Genomic DNA, 19,816 nt, shown 5'->3' with positions numbered 1-19,816 from the left:
GATGTTTCCTAATAGGAAACAGGTCAATGATTAGAAATAACGTCAATGAAAAAACTATAACACTATGTAAGGCACTGAATAACAATTTCGTATATGCATCTAAGTGTTACTGCATTAGGTTAATACATATACAACTGAAGAAAGCTTGTGTGAGGATCGTATTTATCGTTTACATAAGTCCAATAATTACCTATTACTACATAATGTTTTCTAATCTGACTTGTGAATAATTCAATTCGGAACTTATTTAGTTATGTATGATTTATGTACATGTCATGGTAATTTCATGTGGCAACTTGGCCCACCACATTAATGCCAAGGCCTTAGTTGATGATGCCTATCTGCAGACAATTTAACTGTCAGTTGACAAAGTATGAAATCGACAAGTATTAACGTGAACTTATTGCCAAACATGATTTTAATATTACTACAAACTGAAATCGATAAAATCCTACTTGTTCAGCCAACTTTATGATAACATGAGGAGTAGTACACAGCTGCTAAGATATATCTCGCTGTTTTTGGTAATAATCGGATATTGCTTAATAAATATTTCCTAATAAGTGATGTGTTTATGTGGTATATACTTATATAGTTTTGTACTTTATTATATATTTAGATAACCTTGGAAAATCGATTTCAAAGCTCACATGATGGTAATAGTTCCAACTATAACGGAAATCAATTAAAATAAGAAGGACTTATATGACCTACTTTAGTTAAGAGTTTGATCTAAACCATTTACTCGTATCTTCGATTGTTTGATAGAAGCTCTTAGTAATCAGTCATATGCCACGTAACAAGTGCACATGTGCATCAGTTAAAGCTGCCACATCATGTTAGCATACAATAATAGATGTAACCGTATCAGTAGTATTGGAAATGATTAGACATAACAAATGTAATTCAAGGAAGAAATGTTGGTTCGTGGAAAAAAGGTACAAACCATGGGTCCTCAATAGTCGGAAGGTCCAGTTTGTTTACAGATTTGATGTAACTGAAAACACTTTTTCCCGTTTACAGGATGTAACAGTAATGGAATAATACTAAGACTCGATACATTAGATAAAGGTTCTCCACATCATGCCGAGATATATGATTTACGACCAGCAATTGAGAACCAGATAACAGACCGAACAATATATATATATATATAGAGAGAGACTGTTTCAATCTTCCCATTGACGGTTAGGACTACACTTGACCGGTATCTTCTGGCATTTGTGCGAACTGCCTCGATATTGCAGGCGCACCTAGCTGAGGAGCTCTAAATAGAACGAAAGGCGCTTCCCGAACCCCACTGCTTCTTACTGTTCATCTCTACTTAACAATGCTTGTTATTTATTGGGAATATCGAGGTAATCCTCAGAGGGGTAAATAAATACCAAAAGAAACTGATCAATTACAATCCTAAACATCAATGAGGAGATTGAAACAACGAATACAAATAAACTAAGCTATTTAGACTCAGCATCTAAGTGGATAATGGGATAACGTTTAAGCGAATGTTACTGGGTCTGAGTTCCGGAATGAGTCTAAACAGGACAAAATGCGAATACTGGGTTACACTGCTAAGCTAAATCTATCTCTGCTCATAGATCGTTCGAAAGATTATGTGACACCAATGCTAGCAGTTTACAGGGGAATCAGTCATAAAAGAATTTTAAATAATATAGTGTCACAACATTAAGCAAGGCTGTGTCTTTTTGTCTTCCCTCACTAGTCAATCACATCTTAAGTTAAATGGTCACACAACGAGATTAATTCAAATATTAATCTCAGAATATCATTTTACTTAAGAGGTATGTTTTATGAAACTTTAAAAAAACTCTGGCCATTTACCAACTTTAGAATCTCAATTAAATCATCACTGTTGTCAGTGGATTCCGAACAATCATGAGATTGAAAGCTATTAGATGAACTTAACTAAGCTTAGAGATTTCTGTAACCAATTAGGATAGATTATTAGAGGCTGAACCTTCACTATGTATGATTCCACTGACATTTCAAAATATTCCATCTGCAATAAATACTTGGTTTAAGTTGTCTAATTAACTTTGTATCCAGAGATCTAGTCTAAAATCACTTCTAGATGCAACAACGTAGGTGCTACACCACAAAAAGAATAATAAGTTATGTTATTTACCACTGAATTTCAACTCAATGTCATACATGACTTTCATATTGTCCTTATTAAAATAAGTGAATCAAATAAGCTGCGGATTTTATTTTACACTGGGCTCCCAGTGATAGTTAGGAGGACGTACTTGGAGTTTTTCGATACTCAGTAGCAAGCCGCTTTTTGTTCCTTATACCAAAAGAAACGTTCTGTTGGAGAGAAGAATCGGAGAATTCCTTCTGTGCATCCATAGGTTTAGAAGTGTTCATATAAGATGTACTAATACGTTCGATAATATTTCTTTTTTTGCGTATCACTTCAACTGATAGCTGACGAGATAGTTTCAGAGTGAGTTTTTCTGTATGGAGTCTTAGGGTGAGCACGCTAGTATGAAACAACTGTTTACTTCTGCATAGTTTTAATGAAACCTAATCAGAAGTGACGAATACGTTCTTCAGATTAGAATAAACTCTACAAAACCACTTCATTTGAACAACTTGTATATGTATGATTATGAAAAAATAAAGCACAATGTTGCGTCACCTACATGTTTTGTGCGTATTATTTTACATTTAAATGAGAAAAATTCGGAAGAAATCTTAGTGAGGCTTCGAAAGCATTTATGATCACCTTACGTTAATACTTCGAGATTTTTCATTTAAAAATGATATTATTGAGAAAAAGTAATTAACTGAAACTAACAATAGCCGATCAAATTCACTGTTGACAGGATATGGAGTTAACCGATTATGGGTAAATTTTATTTCAACAGAACAGTAAAATACGTGTTTGAGATATATAGTGCGACGATTCTCAATAATTCTGTGGAAATAGACTGAGGAAAAGAAATCGCAAATTACAATTAATTGGTCATTGAATAGTGAATAATGTTGTTTTGTATAGTCCCTTCAGTGTTGATTGAATTATACGATTACGTTAAAATGCTACAACTAGTCTAAGTGAACTGACAGAGCATACATTATGTCGAGTTGTATAGTAGTTGACGTAATCAATAGATAACTCTGGATTTAGATTTCATGCTCCTTGGCACTTTTCAGGATAGTGTACCTGTAATCTTGAAAGAACTGCTGTATCCTGTGGGATTTAATCACACGTCAACTAGCTTCGCAGTCATGGACGTTACTACTAAGCTATTTGTCCCGCGACTGACCTGTAAGACAAATATTTGCAATTTTCTGATACCTGAATCGTGGATGACGTCATGTTTGTTTAGTTCTTTCCCAATGATCAGGAAATAGCAATGAATTAGTGTTTTTGAAAACGATCCATAAAGAATATGCAGTGTTACAATTCCTTGTGATGTTGTCATCAATGCAAAAAATATTGGTCACATTAACTGTGAATGACAGACATTACATATGTATATGTAGTAAATGGAATACTAATGAACTACAAGCTATTAAATGATTTACTTTGATTTAAGGAACGTTCGAAAATGAATTCAATATTTTGTTTAAGTTTTGTATATATCAATGTGTTACCTGTGGCAGAACTAAGACAAAAATCTACTGAATTTCGGTAATAATAATAGTGTTTGAAATAAATTTCGTCCAAAGCATTAATTCCAGGACGTGGATTACTACTAAGGTCTCATGAGAGAATCAGTGATGTAGTTAAATAGCGTGAAAGTAGCTTGATAGTGTATGAGGGTTGATGATTTTCGACACTCGTGATCATTTCATTACCTTATATTTCTTCATCACTTCATTTTAACTAGCTGTTTTGTGTAAAAAATATTCCTTGAAAGAATATCGAACCAACTTCCCGAATGGAACGTTGGAATTATTTAGACTTCAAATACAATTTTTAAATATAATATCTTCACTGTACTTGGTGCCCAAATTCTATCGAACTATTCATTCAAATTATTTCGCAATTGTTATATTGTTTGTTAAATGTGACAAGATGAAGTGTTACAATTTTATTCTTTTAGACTTAATCAAATGAGAATAATGCTTTACAAAAAATTAGTTTGGGATTTTGTTTGTTTTATAGAACTTCAGTGGTGAGATAAAAAAAACAGATTCATGAACTGAATTGACTATGACTGGAAATATGATAATAAATAGAAAATAAATAACCCAAGAAAGTCAATAAATTGAAAAATGATTTGTAAATTAGACTAAGTCATATTTAATATCAAATAATTAACCAGGTATACATACAACTGGTCAGTCAACTACGCTCACTTGAAGTAAATTATATAATGTGATGGATATATATTACTTACACCTGTTACTCCTAACGGAGCATAGGCCGCTGACCAGCATTCTCCAATTCACTCTGTCCTGGACCTTCCTTTCTAGTTCTATCCAGTTGTTGTTCATTCTTCTGATGTCTGTCTCTATTTCTCGGAATAATGTGTGTTTTGATCTTGAAGGTTCAAAGTGGATGCTTTCATCAAAGTATGTTCTATCAACCTCCAGGGCTTTTTCCTGATTTCTTCTTCCATTGGAATCTGGTTTGTTCTCTCCCCCAGTAGGTTGTTACTGATAGTGTCTGGCCAACGGATCGGAAGTATTTTGCGTAGACAAATGTTAATAAACACTTGTATCTTCTGGATGATAGCTTTCGTAGTTCTCCAAGTTTCCGCCCAATACATTAGAACCGTCTTGACATATGTATTTAAAATTCTAACTTTGGTGTTAGTTGACAATTGTTTGAGTTCCAGATGTTCTTCAATAGTAGGTATGCTGCTTTTGTTTTGCCAATTCGCGCCTTCACATGTTTATTATTATTTAAACACATAAATATTGGTACAAGGAAGCATCAGATACATATGCGCCACACAAATCTCATTCGATTTGTGTGAGGGCTGTGATACTGCCAAGGTGCCCAGACTGAAGCAGGTGGTTTGCTTAGGGGGCCACACCCAGAGCCTTTGACCTAAAGATCTGATCCACAAGGCAGTGGAGTATTGTGAGGAGATGCAGTCCCATGGTAGCCGGTGACCAACGATTGATTCATACGCCATTTGTTCCCTTAGTATACTGGAGCCCATGTGCACCATTGGTTTGGAATCAGGGTTTTCCAACTCCCTTAGGTGGACTTTCCGTGTCCACCAACCCGGTTAAAGCGTCGGACATTCGCTTTTCGTTCTCTTAATTTCGTAAACAACACCCGTGGTGTGAGAAGGCAGTGAGTAGGACTTCACATCTGCATCAGACCCACCGTGTTCATCAATGATGCTGTCCAGATGTGTAGAGATTTTTATATCCTCCAAAGCTTCTCCGTTAAGGCACGATTCGATTGATGCATGCTGTGTTGTATCGGAGAATCTTGATTTTCCTTTTGCGTATGTTGAGACCTACTGCTGCTGCTACACTGGTCGTCTTTTCCTGCATTTATTGTTGCGTGTGTGATAGAAGATGGATTTACATGTCTACACTTACTAACATTTTATATGATACTACAAGAGTATGTGCCAAATGAATGAATCATACTTTAAATTCCTTGGTTATTTTTTTTGAAAACAATTATTATCCAAATGACTAACGCTGAACCTATATCTATTTGTATATTTTACAAATGTGTGACTGCCTATCCATACGGCAAATTTTATGAATTGCATTGTATTACATTACATTAACACCTATTTGGATGACACTATTACAAGCGATGTAAATACATACTAAGTACAATTAATATTCACATTCTCATTGTTTTGTTAATGAATCCGTGATTATTTTTGAAGTACAATTAGAAAAATAAGAATTTATCAATACAAACAAAACACTAAGCCATTCATTCTAGAATTAACTTTAAAACATCTCATGTAGCAAACAACAAGAGATTGATAAATATGTAGAATTAATGTTAGTTATACAAGTAACTAAGTTTATTATGATCGTAAATGATCAGCATGTATAACTGTATTTAATCTAAATTAAAAAAAACAACATAATTTCAATGAATTTATTTAAAATTCACAATATGAATATAAATTAGTAAATTACAAGTTAAATTCTTTATTACTTTTTGTTACAGTAGTAGTATAAGTGGTAGTGAAATAGGGAAGTAAGCTAAAGTGTAGCAGACTAAGCATAATAAAATATGATTTCCTCTGCTAATATTAATTTATCAAGAATATGTTTGAACAACACACAAGAAAGAGAGTAAAAATTAGGGGAGAAATGCTTATCATTACTATCTGAATTGTTTTAGTGAAATCTTTTTTTTGTCTGATAATGCGGTATGTTATATATATGTAAGTAGGTCCGTCAGTGTGTATATCCAACTATATATATTTTTCATAAGTAGTATTTTGTTGAGTATCAGTAGTTTGAAAAATGAATCTAAATATAATACTAACGCTAATTTATTAACAATCATTATAAGAATACTGAGAAGATTGAATAAAGCGCTTGAAATGAAAGAAATAAATTACAATACAACAGGAGAATAAACACGAAACATAAACACACATAAACTATGATGGTGTACTGGAAGACAAAGAGTTTTTCAACAATCATTAAAATTTTAAGGGAAATTAAGGAGAGATACAAAAGGTTCACGAGACACACACATACATCAATATTTACGCAAAGAGAAGAGTAACTTTCGATGGAAAGAAAAAAGAAGGAAATAAACAGATGTGTTGTGTTATATATCACCGGATGTCATATTATTGATTTAAGATAGAGATTATAGACATCTATGTATAAACTGAGGTGTGTATATGTGTGAAATGAAAAAAAAAAGTTGAACGAAAGGCAGCATATAGTTGGGGTGAAAGTGAGCTATGAGACAAACACACATTACACCATAGACAAATGCCAAAATCAAAATGCATGATGATTGGCAAATGTGGAAATTAAAAAAATGAATATATATCATCTTTGTAATAATAATCGTAATACTAATAATAATAATGCATGATACTAATAGAAATCCAGTTGTATTTTATTTGATTATAGAGTACTGTCCAATAAATGGATTAGTATTTTGCCAATATTATTTTTTCAATACGAAATTCATAAGACTCGCAAAAAATTTTTTAATTCATTAGTGTAAAATAATAATTTAAACAATTGTACCAGGCCAAGAAATCACTTGTAAAACAACATCTCCTGATGCTTGTTTCAATAAACGAACTGCTGATGAGTGACGAATATTAAGCATGGATATGTTATTCACAGCTAAGATTATATCACCGCATCTATTTGAGAGAGAGAAAAAGAATTATTGAATTAATGACAAGCAGGAATATTGACTACAGACTTTTAAAATTATGAGTAATCGATTTTTTGAGCATACGTTGTTTGCAAACACAGAAACTATTTAGCTTGTGAACATAATGAGAAGCGACTATTACCTAAGCTAAGCTTTATCTTTCTTACGTAATTCGATAATAACATGCACATACACACAGACAGTTGGGACTTGGAGTTTAACAAAGAAGTTTTCCGTAATTGGTTTGAAAAGGAATCTGAAATTGTTATGAATTAAGATTTTATGAACGAATTGATAACTGATAGATACAATATATAAGAACTTTCGTCTAAATAAGAGCGAATAGTTTTACAGTATTTGAGCGCCGAGTTGATGTAAGACATTAAATAGGAATAATATATTTGTAAAATCTCAGCGAATAAATTTGAAGTAAATCCAACGTTTGGCTTGGCAATCTGGTCCGAGCTTTTTCAAGGAATCATAATCAAACATCAAAATTATCAAATATAAATAGGTACATGGTTCTTCGTTTCATTTTACACTGAATGTCTCATCCAATCAACGTTAAAAATGTCTAGACTAGGTATATGTATTAGTGTATAAGAGATTTCTGATGTGAAATAATAAGTGTTAATATAACATATTGTATATAAACGTAAGTGGTGAGAGGAGAAATTTCATTCACAATACATTGTCTCCTGTCGGTGAATTTTTAAGAAAACATACAATTTTTTAATATAGATAGATACAATGTAATGATATCATAAGACCGAATAATAATTGTTCACAAGATCGGATTACTGACGTACGGTGTAAAATAATTTGAAATTAAAGACAAAATCACTAGCTAGAATAGATTTTTCGTCTAAGAAAATGAAATGTTTATACATAAAATACTACTAAACATAATGAGATGTTACAAGTAACTGAAAAATATTAATTTCGAAGGTTTCTTACCAGTCCATTCAGTGTATTTAATGAAAATTTATGTTGCACTTATGTAGAGAAAGAGATAGTTATCGATAGAATTTTCAACTCAGTTTTAAAGTATCTACCTTCTCTCCTGAGATTTGAAAGCCCTGGATACGATCCAACGTGGGATTACAACTGTACTATAATGTGAAGTTTTAAACAAGGTTTAAACAGCTGTATTTAGCTGCTTAGTTTTCAATAGGTTTTCCGGTTGATAGCAGTCTGTGATACAAAGATCCTTCAATGAAATTGTCCTTTACATATTCGTAAAAATTCTTATGTAAATTATGACAGAAATAAATAATAAGAGTTCAATAATTGATTTTTGGACAGTAGCCGTTGTTATCCAGTCAAGGGTGTTGAATGAACTCTTTAGGACAAGTATATGATTTCGTTAATTAAATGGGTAAAGTGAATACTGAATTAAACTGGAATGATTTTTTGCTAATTTTTATACAGAATAACATTATATTTTGGTTTGAAAATAAATTACACGTTATCGTTCACCAAGAACAGTTAAACCTAGTTGATTTGGTGTAACAATATTTCCTAAACACACGTAGTTGTTGATTAAGCATAAAAGTTATGCTAGTTAGCTATTGATAGACACTAAAGTATGTTATATCCTGACGAAGAATAAATGAATGGTAACTGCTGCGAGTAATTTATGGACTATTATTACACATAATCTTATTGGATAACTATTAAGTAACTATATTATACGTATATTCATATTCTTTTTACTATAAACTTCCGTTTCATTTATTGACTAATATTATACGATTTACTATTCTTAAGTTGTTCCCGACTTATTAGTTACAGTCTTTCACACTCTCAGCCACTTTTGGTTCGATCTTGTATAAATGTTATTTTCTATTTTATGGTGTGATGTTGTCTAATTTGCTTGTATATAAACCAAGTATTCCAAAAATATATGGTTTATGTAGTGGAAGCTAAGATTGTGTTCTGGACTCAAAGGGAAAGGGCTAGGCGAGAAGAACCAATAAGGACTCAGATTTGACTCTGAGCTGCTTGCATTGGTTTGGTACGATGTCAAGACCATATAGGTCGTTTTCTAATTGGCAATTTGATCACACGATCATTAACAGAGCAATAGCCATAAAAAAGCAACATTGATATGTATTTAGGAAATTCTCCAGTTGTAAACTATTTCATTAGATTAGTTATACGGAAGATTTGTTTTATAAGAAAAATATGTTCACCAGTGAGAATAAAATGACCACGATAAAAAACGAATGAAATTTCGAAAACCCACCACTGTTTTTCTTAGTTGTTCTTTGATAAACCAAATTGTTCAGTCTGATTATTAACCGACTTGAATAACATTAAATAAACAACAGACTGAGTAGTTATTTTTAAACGATGAACCATCAATTAAGGTGGTCAAAAAGTCGCATAAGAATAACGGAATTCACAATGTCTTTTACAACTGAACATTAGGACGTGAAAATCAATTATAACAATTATATCACACTCATCTCCTTGTATGGTTAAAATTCTGTTTTATAGACTGAACAAGTGGTTAGTACAACCAATTTTCGCACCAGAAGTGATCTTTAAGTATTGTAATTCACTTAACTAGTAGAGATTTACGTATTTGTCTACTCGATGTCTTAAGTTAAACTAGGTAGTGCATAGAATGAATTTACAACTTTGTGATCGAAAGTCAAATGTTTAAACTACTGAGTCATCACTTCATTTCATTTGAAACCAAATATCTGAAGTGGAATCATATGAGAAAATATTGTAGAATAATGAGACGCACTTACTTTAATCGACCATCTTTGTGAGCTAGAAGACCAGGAACTATAGATTTTATCACAATTGGTGAGGGATATAGATTTGAGTAACCCACTTTAGAGGGTACTTTTGGAGATGATTTACTCAGTTTTTCATCTGAATTATTTGAATTTGCTTGACTTGTTGTACTTTGATCATGACCTAGACCGCCAACAATACTGAAGCCAAGAGGTTGAGAGATAGGACAGTCACTGTAGCTAGGAGTACTGGCTTCTCGTCGAAGAAGTATAACTCGGGCAAGTTGACATATTGGAGGTAATCGAAGCCAATATGTCCATGATGGCATGAAATTCTCCGGACCATCATTTGTCTCAGGAGCCGTAATCACACGTAACTGTATATGTGTTTGCATCGAACTAATTCGTCTAAGAACTTCTACAGCTTCGTGATGAGTTAGCCCAACTAAACCTATACCATTTACTTCCAACAGAATATCACCTCTTTGAATCTAAAAAAATGGAACCAATTCAAATAATTATTAGATACTTATGTAATTCAAACAAATAACAATAGTTTGAATATATTTGGATAGAGGCTATCAATGAAATCCAGAACACATTTCTTGACTTGTTACCTGATTGCATCTACATCCCAATGTTGATGTTCATTGCATTCAGTTTATTTAACCATTAATTTTGTTTAATTGATGTGTTAAATCGTACGTGAGTGTACAATAAACAAAGACTGGACAAAGCTCAATCCTGAATACCAATAACGTGGTAATACAAATAATTATGAATAAATGACAATACTATTGCTAATGTACCATTAATTGTGTAATACTTTTTGATATAATAGATACAGCAAAACCAAGTACAGGTTTCTTTCAAAACTATGACTCAAGAAAAAAAGGGAAACCAAACTTATTCAACATTTTTTGTCAAAAAAAGGGTAATGTGCGATTTGAAATAAACTGAATAGGGAGGTATTAAAAGACAATTAATTGCTCATAGAACATATATTCTTAGTATACATTCATAGTGACTTCAACTCTATTGAAACTGGATATAAGTCCACTAAAATATGTCAGATATGTGATAAATTATACAGACAAAATATCCTAATTACAACATATACCATACATATATAATAGCCATTAACATTCAAAGACTTTTGTCATTATTTCAATGACGAATTTAGATAGATGTTTCTATTTAACTGATCATGAATAATAACTGTATTTTAAGTAAACCTTAACTACACAGTTTAATGGTACTATTGATTGAAGATAAGCAGTCAAACTATTTTCGTTTCTGTTCATTAGAGGAACTTATTATATTAGTGACGATACATTTTTTCTTTTTGACTGATAAATTTTGATATCTCATGAATTAATCAAGTCTCACTGAACAATGTTAAATTCGGAAAAATTTACAATTCTCAAAATAAGAGTACAAGATAATAAGAGATTTATAATACAGTTTGGATTTTAGCGATTTCACTATAACTCAAACAAGAAAAAATACCGTTGGACTTGAAGTCATGGCAACGCACCAATAAAGAAAATACATACAATCATATGGTTACAAAATTTCCTGTTGTGAAAAGAATTCGACAAAACTACTATAATAATAAAAATAATAGTATCACGAAAGTAAAATTTTGAATTAAGTGGAACGTAAAACAAATATGCACGGAACGTAAAACAAATATGCACATATAGGAACACAAATAGAGATAATTATAAGAAGCCAGGAAAAGATTCATGCAAAAAATAGAAAAGATGGAAGGAAAAACTTAGGGGTAAAGATGTCAGATAAGAGAAAACAGGAGAGCATGTGAACTAATTGATTTCCGCGTGATTGTGATATATATATATATATATATAATCAAGAAAAGGGAGATTTTTTTAAGGAATACATTCCTGATTCACGTGCTAATAATTATAAGGTAGACTAAAAATAAAACCCGATAGTTAAGTAAGAAAAATTGAGAGGAATGAGGAGAAACTAATAGGAACACCAACAATAAGTTACCGAGAATAGTTTATTATGATCCAACAAAGGATGGCATTGTTATTTACTAACTATTAGAATGTGGTTTAGTGATTGAAGTAGTTTTCAGATATTCAATACTGAGTTTCAATTATAATTTATGTGATTAGTTAAATAATGTATGCACTGAATTGGAAATGATGCTAAAAAAATGTTCTGGAGAGAAACTAATCAATATATTTAGTAAAACTTTGACTGATTTTGAGGTGTTTGGGAAACACTTGAAATTTATACGAGTGAATTGTAACTATAAATTACTTGCAGGTTTTGATTTCTATCTGGCTCTATATATCTTTGATCTCAGTCATTTGGTATTAGAAAAAAAACTGTATGATGAAACAAAACATTCCACTGAGATTTCAGTGGTAGTCGAGTTTGGGATAAAACGGTCTTTTATTTATTCTGATTGAACTGAATCATAAAAGATAATTACTAAGACGAGTATATCTCTACTCAGATATGATAAGAAAAATAATTCTGACCATCAAGTCGAGAGCGATATTAATCGATCAATAATTAGAATTAGAAATCTGATCAGGATTTTATACAGGCTTCTAGCAAGAGATGCATTCATATATGGTTTCATGTAATCGGTGTAAAGTATTAAAACAAAATACATTGGTTATTCACGTACCGACTTTGATCGACCCAGAACACACTCAGCACTAATATTTGTTACATAGATGGGTGTATCTCCACGTTGTGAGTGACGTCCTCCGGCAATCGATATGCCCAAGGGTTCTTCCGAACTTTTGTTCACAACAATAGTCCTTTCTTGACATGGTTCAGCTGATGATGACTAGATACCAAAATGTGAACGACAAAAATAAATGAGAAATGTGCATTATTTTATATTAAGAAAGAATAGGACATTATGCAAAAGGTAACAATTAAGTTTATAAGTTGACTTTTCTTCCCAATGTTGTCGACAAGGGGAGTTTGGAGATATAGCATATTCAATGAACAGAGAGTTAAGTATGAGGTGAAATACGACACAGTGATGCCATCGAATTTCTCATAATAGTTTGGAGTAAGGTTAAACTAACAATAGGGGAAGTACACCATCAACAATAACAATGATAATAAATAGCTATAAGATATAAAACACAGAGGAGATGGGTTGATAAAGAACTATTTGTACACATATATAGAATAGATGCACTCTTATCATTGAGCAGTGACAACGAAGATCTCGAACGACCAATAACAAGTATCTTACAAATAAGAGTAAGAAACCTTATATTTTTTACACTATCGATGAGAAATTTCAGTAAACAATGGTTTTTATTGGTTTTTTATTTTAACCTTACATTAACTTAAGGAAACTTTACAGTTTTAAAGACAGAAGATAGATCACTTGATTTATGAATATCGAAGTATTTGTTATATTTAGAGGAATTATATGTTGTAAAAAGCTGAAGTTAAACATAATACGTAGGAAAATAATTCATTTATAGGAGTTAGCGTACATGAAGTTAAGCAACTGAAATATTTATTATGGATTAGAAGCATGAGTGGACTTAAATGAAGTGGTTACCTAAAGAATAATAAGTCGGAAGGAGTGCATTGTAATGATAGAAGTAGTAGACTCTGCTTCAATCAGGGTCAAGTAACAAATAAAATCAACGTACGAAAACCTTAGATTATATGACTAACTATAAGTCAAACTGAAGTTTTGGTATGTGACACGGTATTTTAATTCGTCATCTTTTCAATATGTTATTTTGAAACTCTTACACTCAGGCTTTCAAGTTTAATCACTATTAACTTCATTGTTTAACTTCACTAGCCTGCAATATTTATAATGATACATCATTTAACCAGGTAATTTGTTGTTTCTCTTTCCTACTTACCTATCGGAATCACTAACAGGAGCAGTTAGTAGTTAAACATTTGGATTATAAATCTCAATAATTGAAATTAATGCAAGTTCCCTTTGTTTGCATGTCATCATAAAATATTTCTAAGAGACTGACGTTGATCACTGCTTAGACAGTGTTCCTGCATTCCACTGCAAGCCACCATCCATTTCTGCTTACAATAATCAATATGTATTTTGTTAAGTTTACCAAGGATGAAAATACGTTTTATTGTGAATAAAAGATTAGGAAATCGCTACATGGTAACAAGTCGATTAGATTTAAATTATATGACAACGAAGCTGTTTGATGTGATAAGATAAACACATCAAGTAAAGCCATAAACTATTGAAATTACAACCAATCACTGTATACTATATAAGGCTTGTGCAATAAGTATGCAAACTGAGTCGCTAGGGCTTTTAACATTCACACTTATTCATTGATGAAATATGTAATCGTGATGGGTGACTGTTGCATCATGACGAAGCGTTTGTATATTCATCAGAGATTATCTAGCTGTTTTTGGTCTATTCTCCAATTATCATACAAGGTTACCTACAAACTTACTAACAAGAATCAGCCTGAGATTTATTTCTGTTACTGAAATGTTAACTGATCATGATAGAGAAAGTACTAGGATAGCGAGAACACGATGATGTCATAGTGGGAAAGCTTGAATTCTGTGTACTCAAGGAAATATATAAAACATAGGTGGAAGTTGGACAAATGAGGAGTACCAGGAAGGTGATAAAACCAATCTACCTTAAATTATATATATATATCGCCAAATCAAAATTAATCAAAGCACATAGAGGGGGCTTATAGAATTCTTTTACTTTCAAAATAAGAAGTAACTGAGTGGATTTGATTAGTTTGAATTTCCTGTAAACATTTCGAAAATAACTGGGAACTAAGGAGCGCTAGCTGACCCTATTCTGAAAAAAAAGTTCTTGGTTATCACCGCTTTCATCATCAATAGAGAGAAGCTAGGACTACGAAATGCCATGGAAACTATTTCGACATTACTCAGCCATAGTTGTGTCTTACATTCCATTTTCTTTTCATACTGAGTGTGTACAGATATTCTGGATGAAGTCATATAGATAACATGCTGTTTAAAAGCTAAATGGTAATTGAGAAACAAGTGTAAAAGACTTATTTTGAATAAATGCATTAATCATTTACACGGGTTTATTACCCACAAATCCATCTAGATCATTTTGGACAAATATATGTACCCGAATGTTGCAAGCATAGTTATTCAGCTCTCAACTATGGAGATTTCCATGCAGCTTTAGTCTTATTTCCCTGAGCATTTGGTTGATTAAAGGTATGAGTGTGCATTAATGACTGAATGGTACAGAAAAAGGAAAATAACACAAACGAAATAAGCAAATATAAGACTGGAAGCAAGAAAACTTACAGTAAACTGTTTATCACTGTTTCGAGTGTGCGGACTACTTGGAGTAGCTGAATCTACAGGATTAGAACGATTTGTCGACTCGTTAAAAGTATGATTCACTCTTTCTGGTTGTTGATTCTCGTCAGTTGTTGTTGGTGATGACAAATTGAAGCAGGCTAATTTCTGTTCATTTGAAGAATGAATTAATTCTGTAGTTGAATGAGCAGTAGTGTCAGATAAATTTATTTCTCGGTCATCCAAACTTGACCATGAAAAATTATGGACTGGTTTTGATGATTCACGATTATTATTATTATTATTACGTGGACGTTGATTATTTGAATTGAGCTGTAATGGTTCCAAAGCTAATAAACTATTCTCTGATTTCTCTTCTGAATCTGTTGTAGTTCTTAAAATATCAGGTGTATCAGATCGATTTCGACGGCTTATTTTAAAAATAACATAATCCGAAACAGACTAAAACAAAAGGTGATTAATAAAATAACAAGGAAAAATATATAATTGGGAGAAAAGAAAGGTAATTTTTTAATAGCTGAATATAATCAATCTGAATAACAAGTGCTAAAAGCACGTAAAAATTTATACTGAAAATTATGGCAATAAGTTTAGGACATGTTTTTATTCTAGGTTCAAAATTGGACGATTTTACACATTACAAGTGGGAGTATAACTTCGAATGAAAAATGATTTTTAACTCATAGACGAGGGAAAAGTGTGATCATAAGGTGAAGTCTATTAGTATTTCAGATCATTAAACAAAACGAGTAGTTTACAGTTTAGTATATGAAGAGAAAAATAGTGGTTTTAAAACCACGTGTACAGGGATTTTAATAGGAGCTGCAAGAGTATTACTTAGACATGTCGCAGTGAATCTGAGCCAAGCGAGTTCCGTTAACGGTCTGAATAAACCGGAATAAAATCTACAAAATTCAGCAGATTCGAAATAAAAGTTTGGCAAAACTTCGACGCAAATATCAGTATTATGATCATAAACTACATAGTTGATTACCTTTAAAAAGTTGAATAAATAAATCACGGTGAAAGTCGAATCACCAAAAAAATTTCAGTTACGAGACCAAAACTTCGTTAGTATGTATTGAATGTTACGGAGATGTTTACATCTTCAATAAAGATAAAGGATTAACGAAGTAACCAGGATGTACTGTATTCATAGACTTATTCTATCAAATGAAGATTTCGAGTTAAGGTACATAACTTCTTGTAGCAGACGCCGATGTTGTGCAGGACGATCAAGAAATTTATGCAGTTAAATCATCCAACTCAGAGAACATAATAACAACAAACTACTTATTTGTTGATAGTCAATGGAGATTCATTGTATCATCTAGATGACAACCGCTAATTATGACTATTACGTTTGAATCTATCAGAAAAATTGACAGATCACCATAGACTGATATGTTTAAAAGATGCTTTATTAACATTCTAATATTCTACCCAGTTCCTCCTTTATGGGTTGTTATATGATAACAAAAATTGAAATGAAATTTATCTTATTTCCAGTGTGTTGTGATTAAAGCTGTTAATCAGATTGGAGAGTCATATGACGGGGTGGTAATAGATAAACGATTACTTTATTACCATGGTTACAATTTAAGGGGTGTGTACAAGAATATAGATGTTTATAGCAAGATATGTGTAAATTATTTAAGTACGTTTTGAGTTCATGGACTATATTTTAATTTGTTGTCCTGTACTTAAAGTTCTAAATATAAATTAGGCACGTAAACATTCATTTGAATAAAATGTTAAATAATACATGAACTACCGAGAAAATACTGAAATTATCTGTACATGATTTACTGGTTTGAAATCGATTCAATCTAATTTGTTATTAAAAGAAAGTTTACAGAATAAAAGCGATGAAAGGAATTTGAAGAAAACGATAGAAACTAACAAACCTGACAAAATGTTTTTTAAAGACACCTGACATGTATACACGATTGAAAGTCCTTGATATTAATTGTAAGGACTAATATTTTCCCACTATTGATATTCAAACCTAATTGATCTCTGTTAGCACAGATGGGCCTCTAATGAATGCTTCAATCTCCCTTACAGTTACAATGTTTGTTTAGAATCTTCTTAATTTCTTCTGATGTCATACTACGGTATGATATGACCGCAGTGGATGTCTAATCTTTTGGTACATATTTTAATTTAGTTTTTCTTTTATCACTGATAACCGCTTTGGGTTAATTGTTAGCCCTAATCGTAGATAAAATTCCATTCAATTGAACTTGTTGGGTTTCCTCATCTGTAATGAGATTATTATTACTGTTAATTAAAATTTTTACCACTATGACTTTCGTAGAATACTCATGAGCCAGACCGTAATCTAAGTATCTCTCAGAATGTGTTGATTTCCTGAATACATTTATTTTCAACCTATTATTATTGTTACATCTTCGCTCAACCATACAATCGAGAAGGGCTAGTTTGTGGTTATTGCACTCTATTTCCTTTGTTAATTTGATGCTCTCCGAAATGCTGTTCAAATTTTCGAACACTTTTTCTAAACCATTCCGTTTAGTGATATTAAAAATGTCATCTACATACCGTGACCAGACTTTTGACGGATTTACATATCTTGTGATCGTACTGGTTTTAAGGGAATGCATGAATAAATTCTCTACAATCGCAGAAATTGGTAAACCCATTGCTACACCTTCCACTTGTCTGTAAAGGTCTCCTCGAAATGTGAATAACGTTGGTGGTAAACACTATTCCAACCATTTAATAACTTTGGATGGATTTAACGGGCATCGTAAATTTAAATCTGAGTCAGATTCGAAATAATCATAAATAATATCTAATACTTTTTTGATAGGTACGTTAGTAAATAAGGAAGAAACATCAAAATTTGCCATCATTTCATCCTCTTTTATATGGATGGTATCAATATAATTCTTGGATTCAGTAGAGTTTTTAATTTTATGATTAGTCAATTTGTCATACGGTTTGAGTACCCTAGGTAAGTATATCGTTAGATTATATGTCGGTGAATTTGTAAGATCAACTGCTGGTCTTAGTGGAGTATTATACATGTGAATCTTTGATAATCCATATAAGCTACAAGGATTACAACTTCTTGGATAATGGTCCTAGTTTTACTTTTATCGACTGTAAGATTCTGCTAGTTTCAGCCTTAAGTTTATTAAGCGTGGTCCGACGTTTCGTTTCTTTAATGATTTTTACAGGCCATCTTGGAGATGTTCCCCAGCTTTTTTCTCGTAGTCTGACTTGATCATAGTAACAGTCGTTTTCCCTTTGTCTGAACTCGTAATGATAATTGTCTTATCATTTTTCAGCTGTTTTAATGCATATAATTCATTTTAGTTAGATTGGAGTTGTATGGTTTTTGATGTGATAAAGTGGCCGCTATTTTATTCCGCTAATCATTCGCTGTTTCATTAGAAAGGAAATTCATGCTTTCTAATGATTTGTTGTCTACACTATATTCATAAAAAGTACACGGCATTGTGAGTAGAGCTTGACTGTCCTATATTTATTTACACTAATTGACCTACAAGGATGAGAATTATAGAAGCTTGCAAATATTATTTAGATTAATGTGTTAAAATGCTTTTGTCAACAAAAAGTTGTCGATTCAACGGACAACTGTCTATTGATCAGTTGTTTTTAATTCCGGCCTTTGTTAAGTAAGTTTTCAGGATTACCAGTCGGTTCTAATCTATCGTGACAACAAATGAGCTCTAGAATATTGTTAAAATAATAATAGTAATAATAATAATTAAAATTAGCCTTCTTAGAATTAGTTATACAAGTGACATGATATTTCTATAGTAATCTTGTTAGAAAATAAAATACGAGATATGAAAACTTCCTAATGAATATAATAGTAAGCCAAAAAAACATTGTAACAATTTTGCATACATTAATTATTTGAGCTGCTTGTTCTTGTGTCCCATTTTCTAAATCAATTCCGTTAATTTCTAATATACGGTCATCTTTTTTTATTCTTCCATCAAGATCAGCTTCACAACCAGCGACAAGTTCCAGTACGTATAGTCCTGGTAAATGTCTAATCATGAAGAAAAAGAATACTTATGTTAACAGAACAGTAGAACATTTGTTAATGGAATAGTATATCTATTCAAACAAAAAACCACAGTGGGGAGAATAAAATCGGTGACTTGAACACAAGTATCGGAACTTTCCACCCAGTACTTATAATAATAATAATAATAATAATAATAGTGTATATTAGATACGGGTAAATAATTGAGAAAGAATGGACTGAAGGTTATTCCACGGTAGGATAACATGTACATATATGTGATGTATGCTACTTATGTCGACAGACATAATTAGTATGTAACACCAATCAGAAGTTGAATGCCTGGCAGCAGAAGGTTGAGAATCGAAGAGAACAGGAATGTAAACATAG

General features: G+C 32.0%; 1 protein-coding gene across 1 annotated transcript in view; it reads right to left on the bottom strand.

Annotated features, from left to right (window-relative positions):
* Nucleotides 1-7,162: 7,162 nt before the first annotated feature.
* Nucleotides 7,163-19,816, bottom strand: part of Smp_048980 (putative multiple pdz domain protein) — a gene marked incomplete at its 3' end in the record, with an annotated part of 34,466 nt that continues 21,812 nt past the window's right edge. The window contains exons 10-14 of the mRNA XM_018795770.1: nucleotides 19,303-19,450; nucleotides 15,385-15,840; nucleotides 12,734-12,898; nucleotides 10,075-10,553; nucleotides 7,163-7,298 (exon numbers count right to left, since the gene is read on the bottom strand). Of these exons, the coding sequence (XP_018650049.1) occupies nucleotides 7,163-7,298; nucleotides 10,075-10,553; nucleotides 12,734-12,898; nucleotides 15,385-15,840; nucleotides 19,303-19,450 (1,384 nt within the window). The remainder of the gene's footprint in view (nucleotides 7,299-10,074; nucleotides 10,554-12,733; nucleotides 12,899-15,384; nucleotides 15,841-19,302; nucleotides 19,451-19,816) is intronic.

Source organism: Schistosoma mansoni, chromosome 2 (genome assembly GCF_000237925.1).
Source record: "Schistosoma mansoni strain Puerto Rico chromosome 2, complete genome".
Classification (NCBI taxonomy): domain Eukaryota; kingdom Metazoa; phylum Platyhelminthes; class Trematoda; order Strigeidida; family Schistosomatidae; genus Schistosoma; species Schistosoma mansoni.
This window is presented reverse-complemented; position numbering and strand designations above follow the sequence as displayed.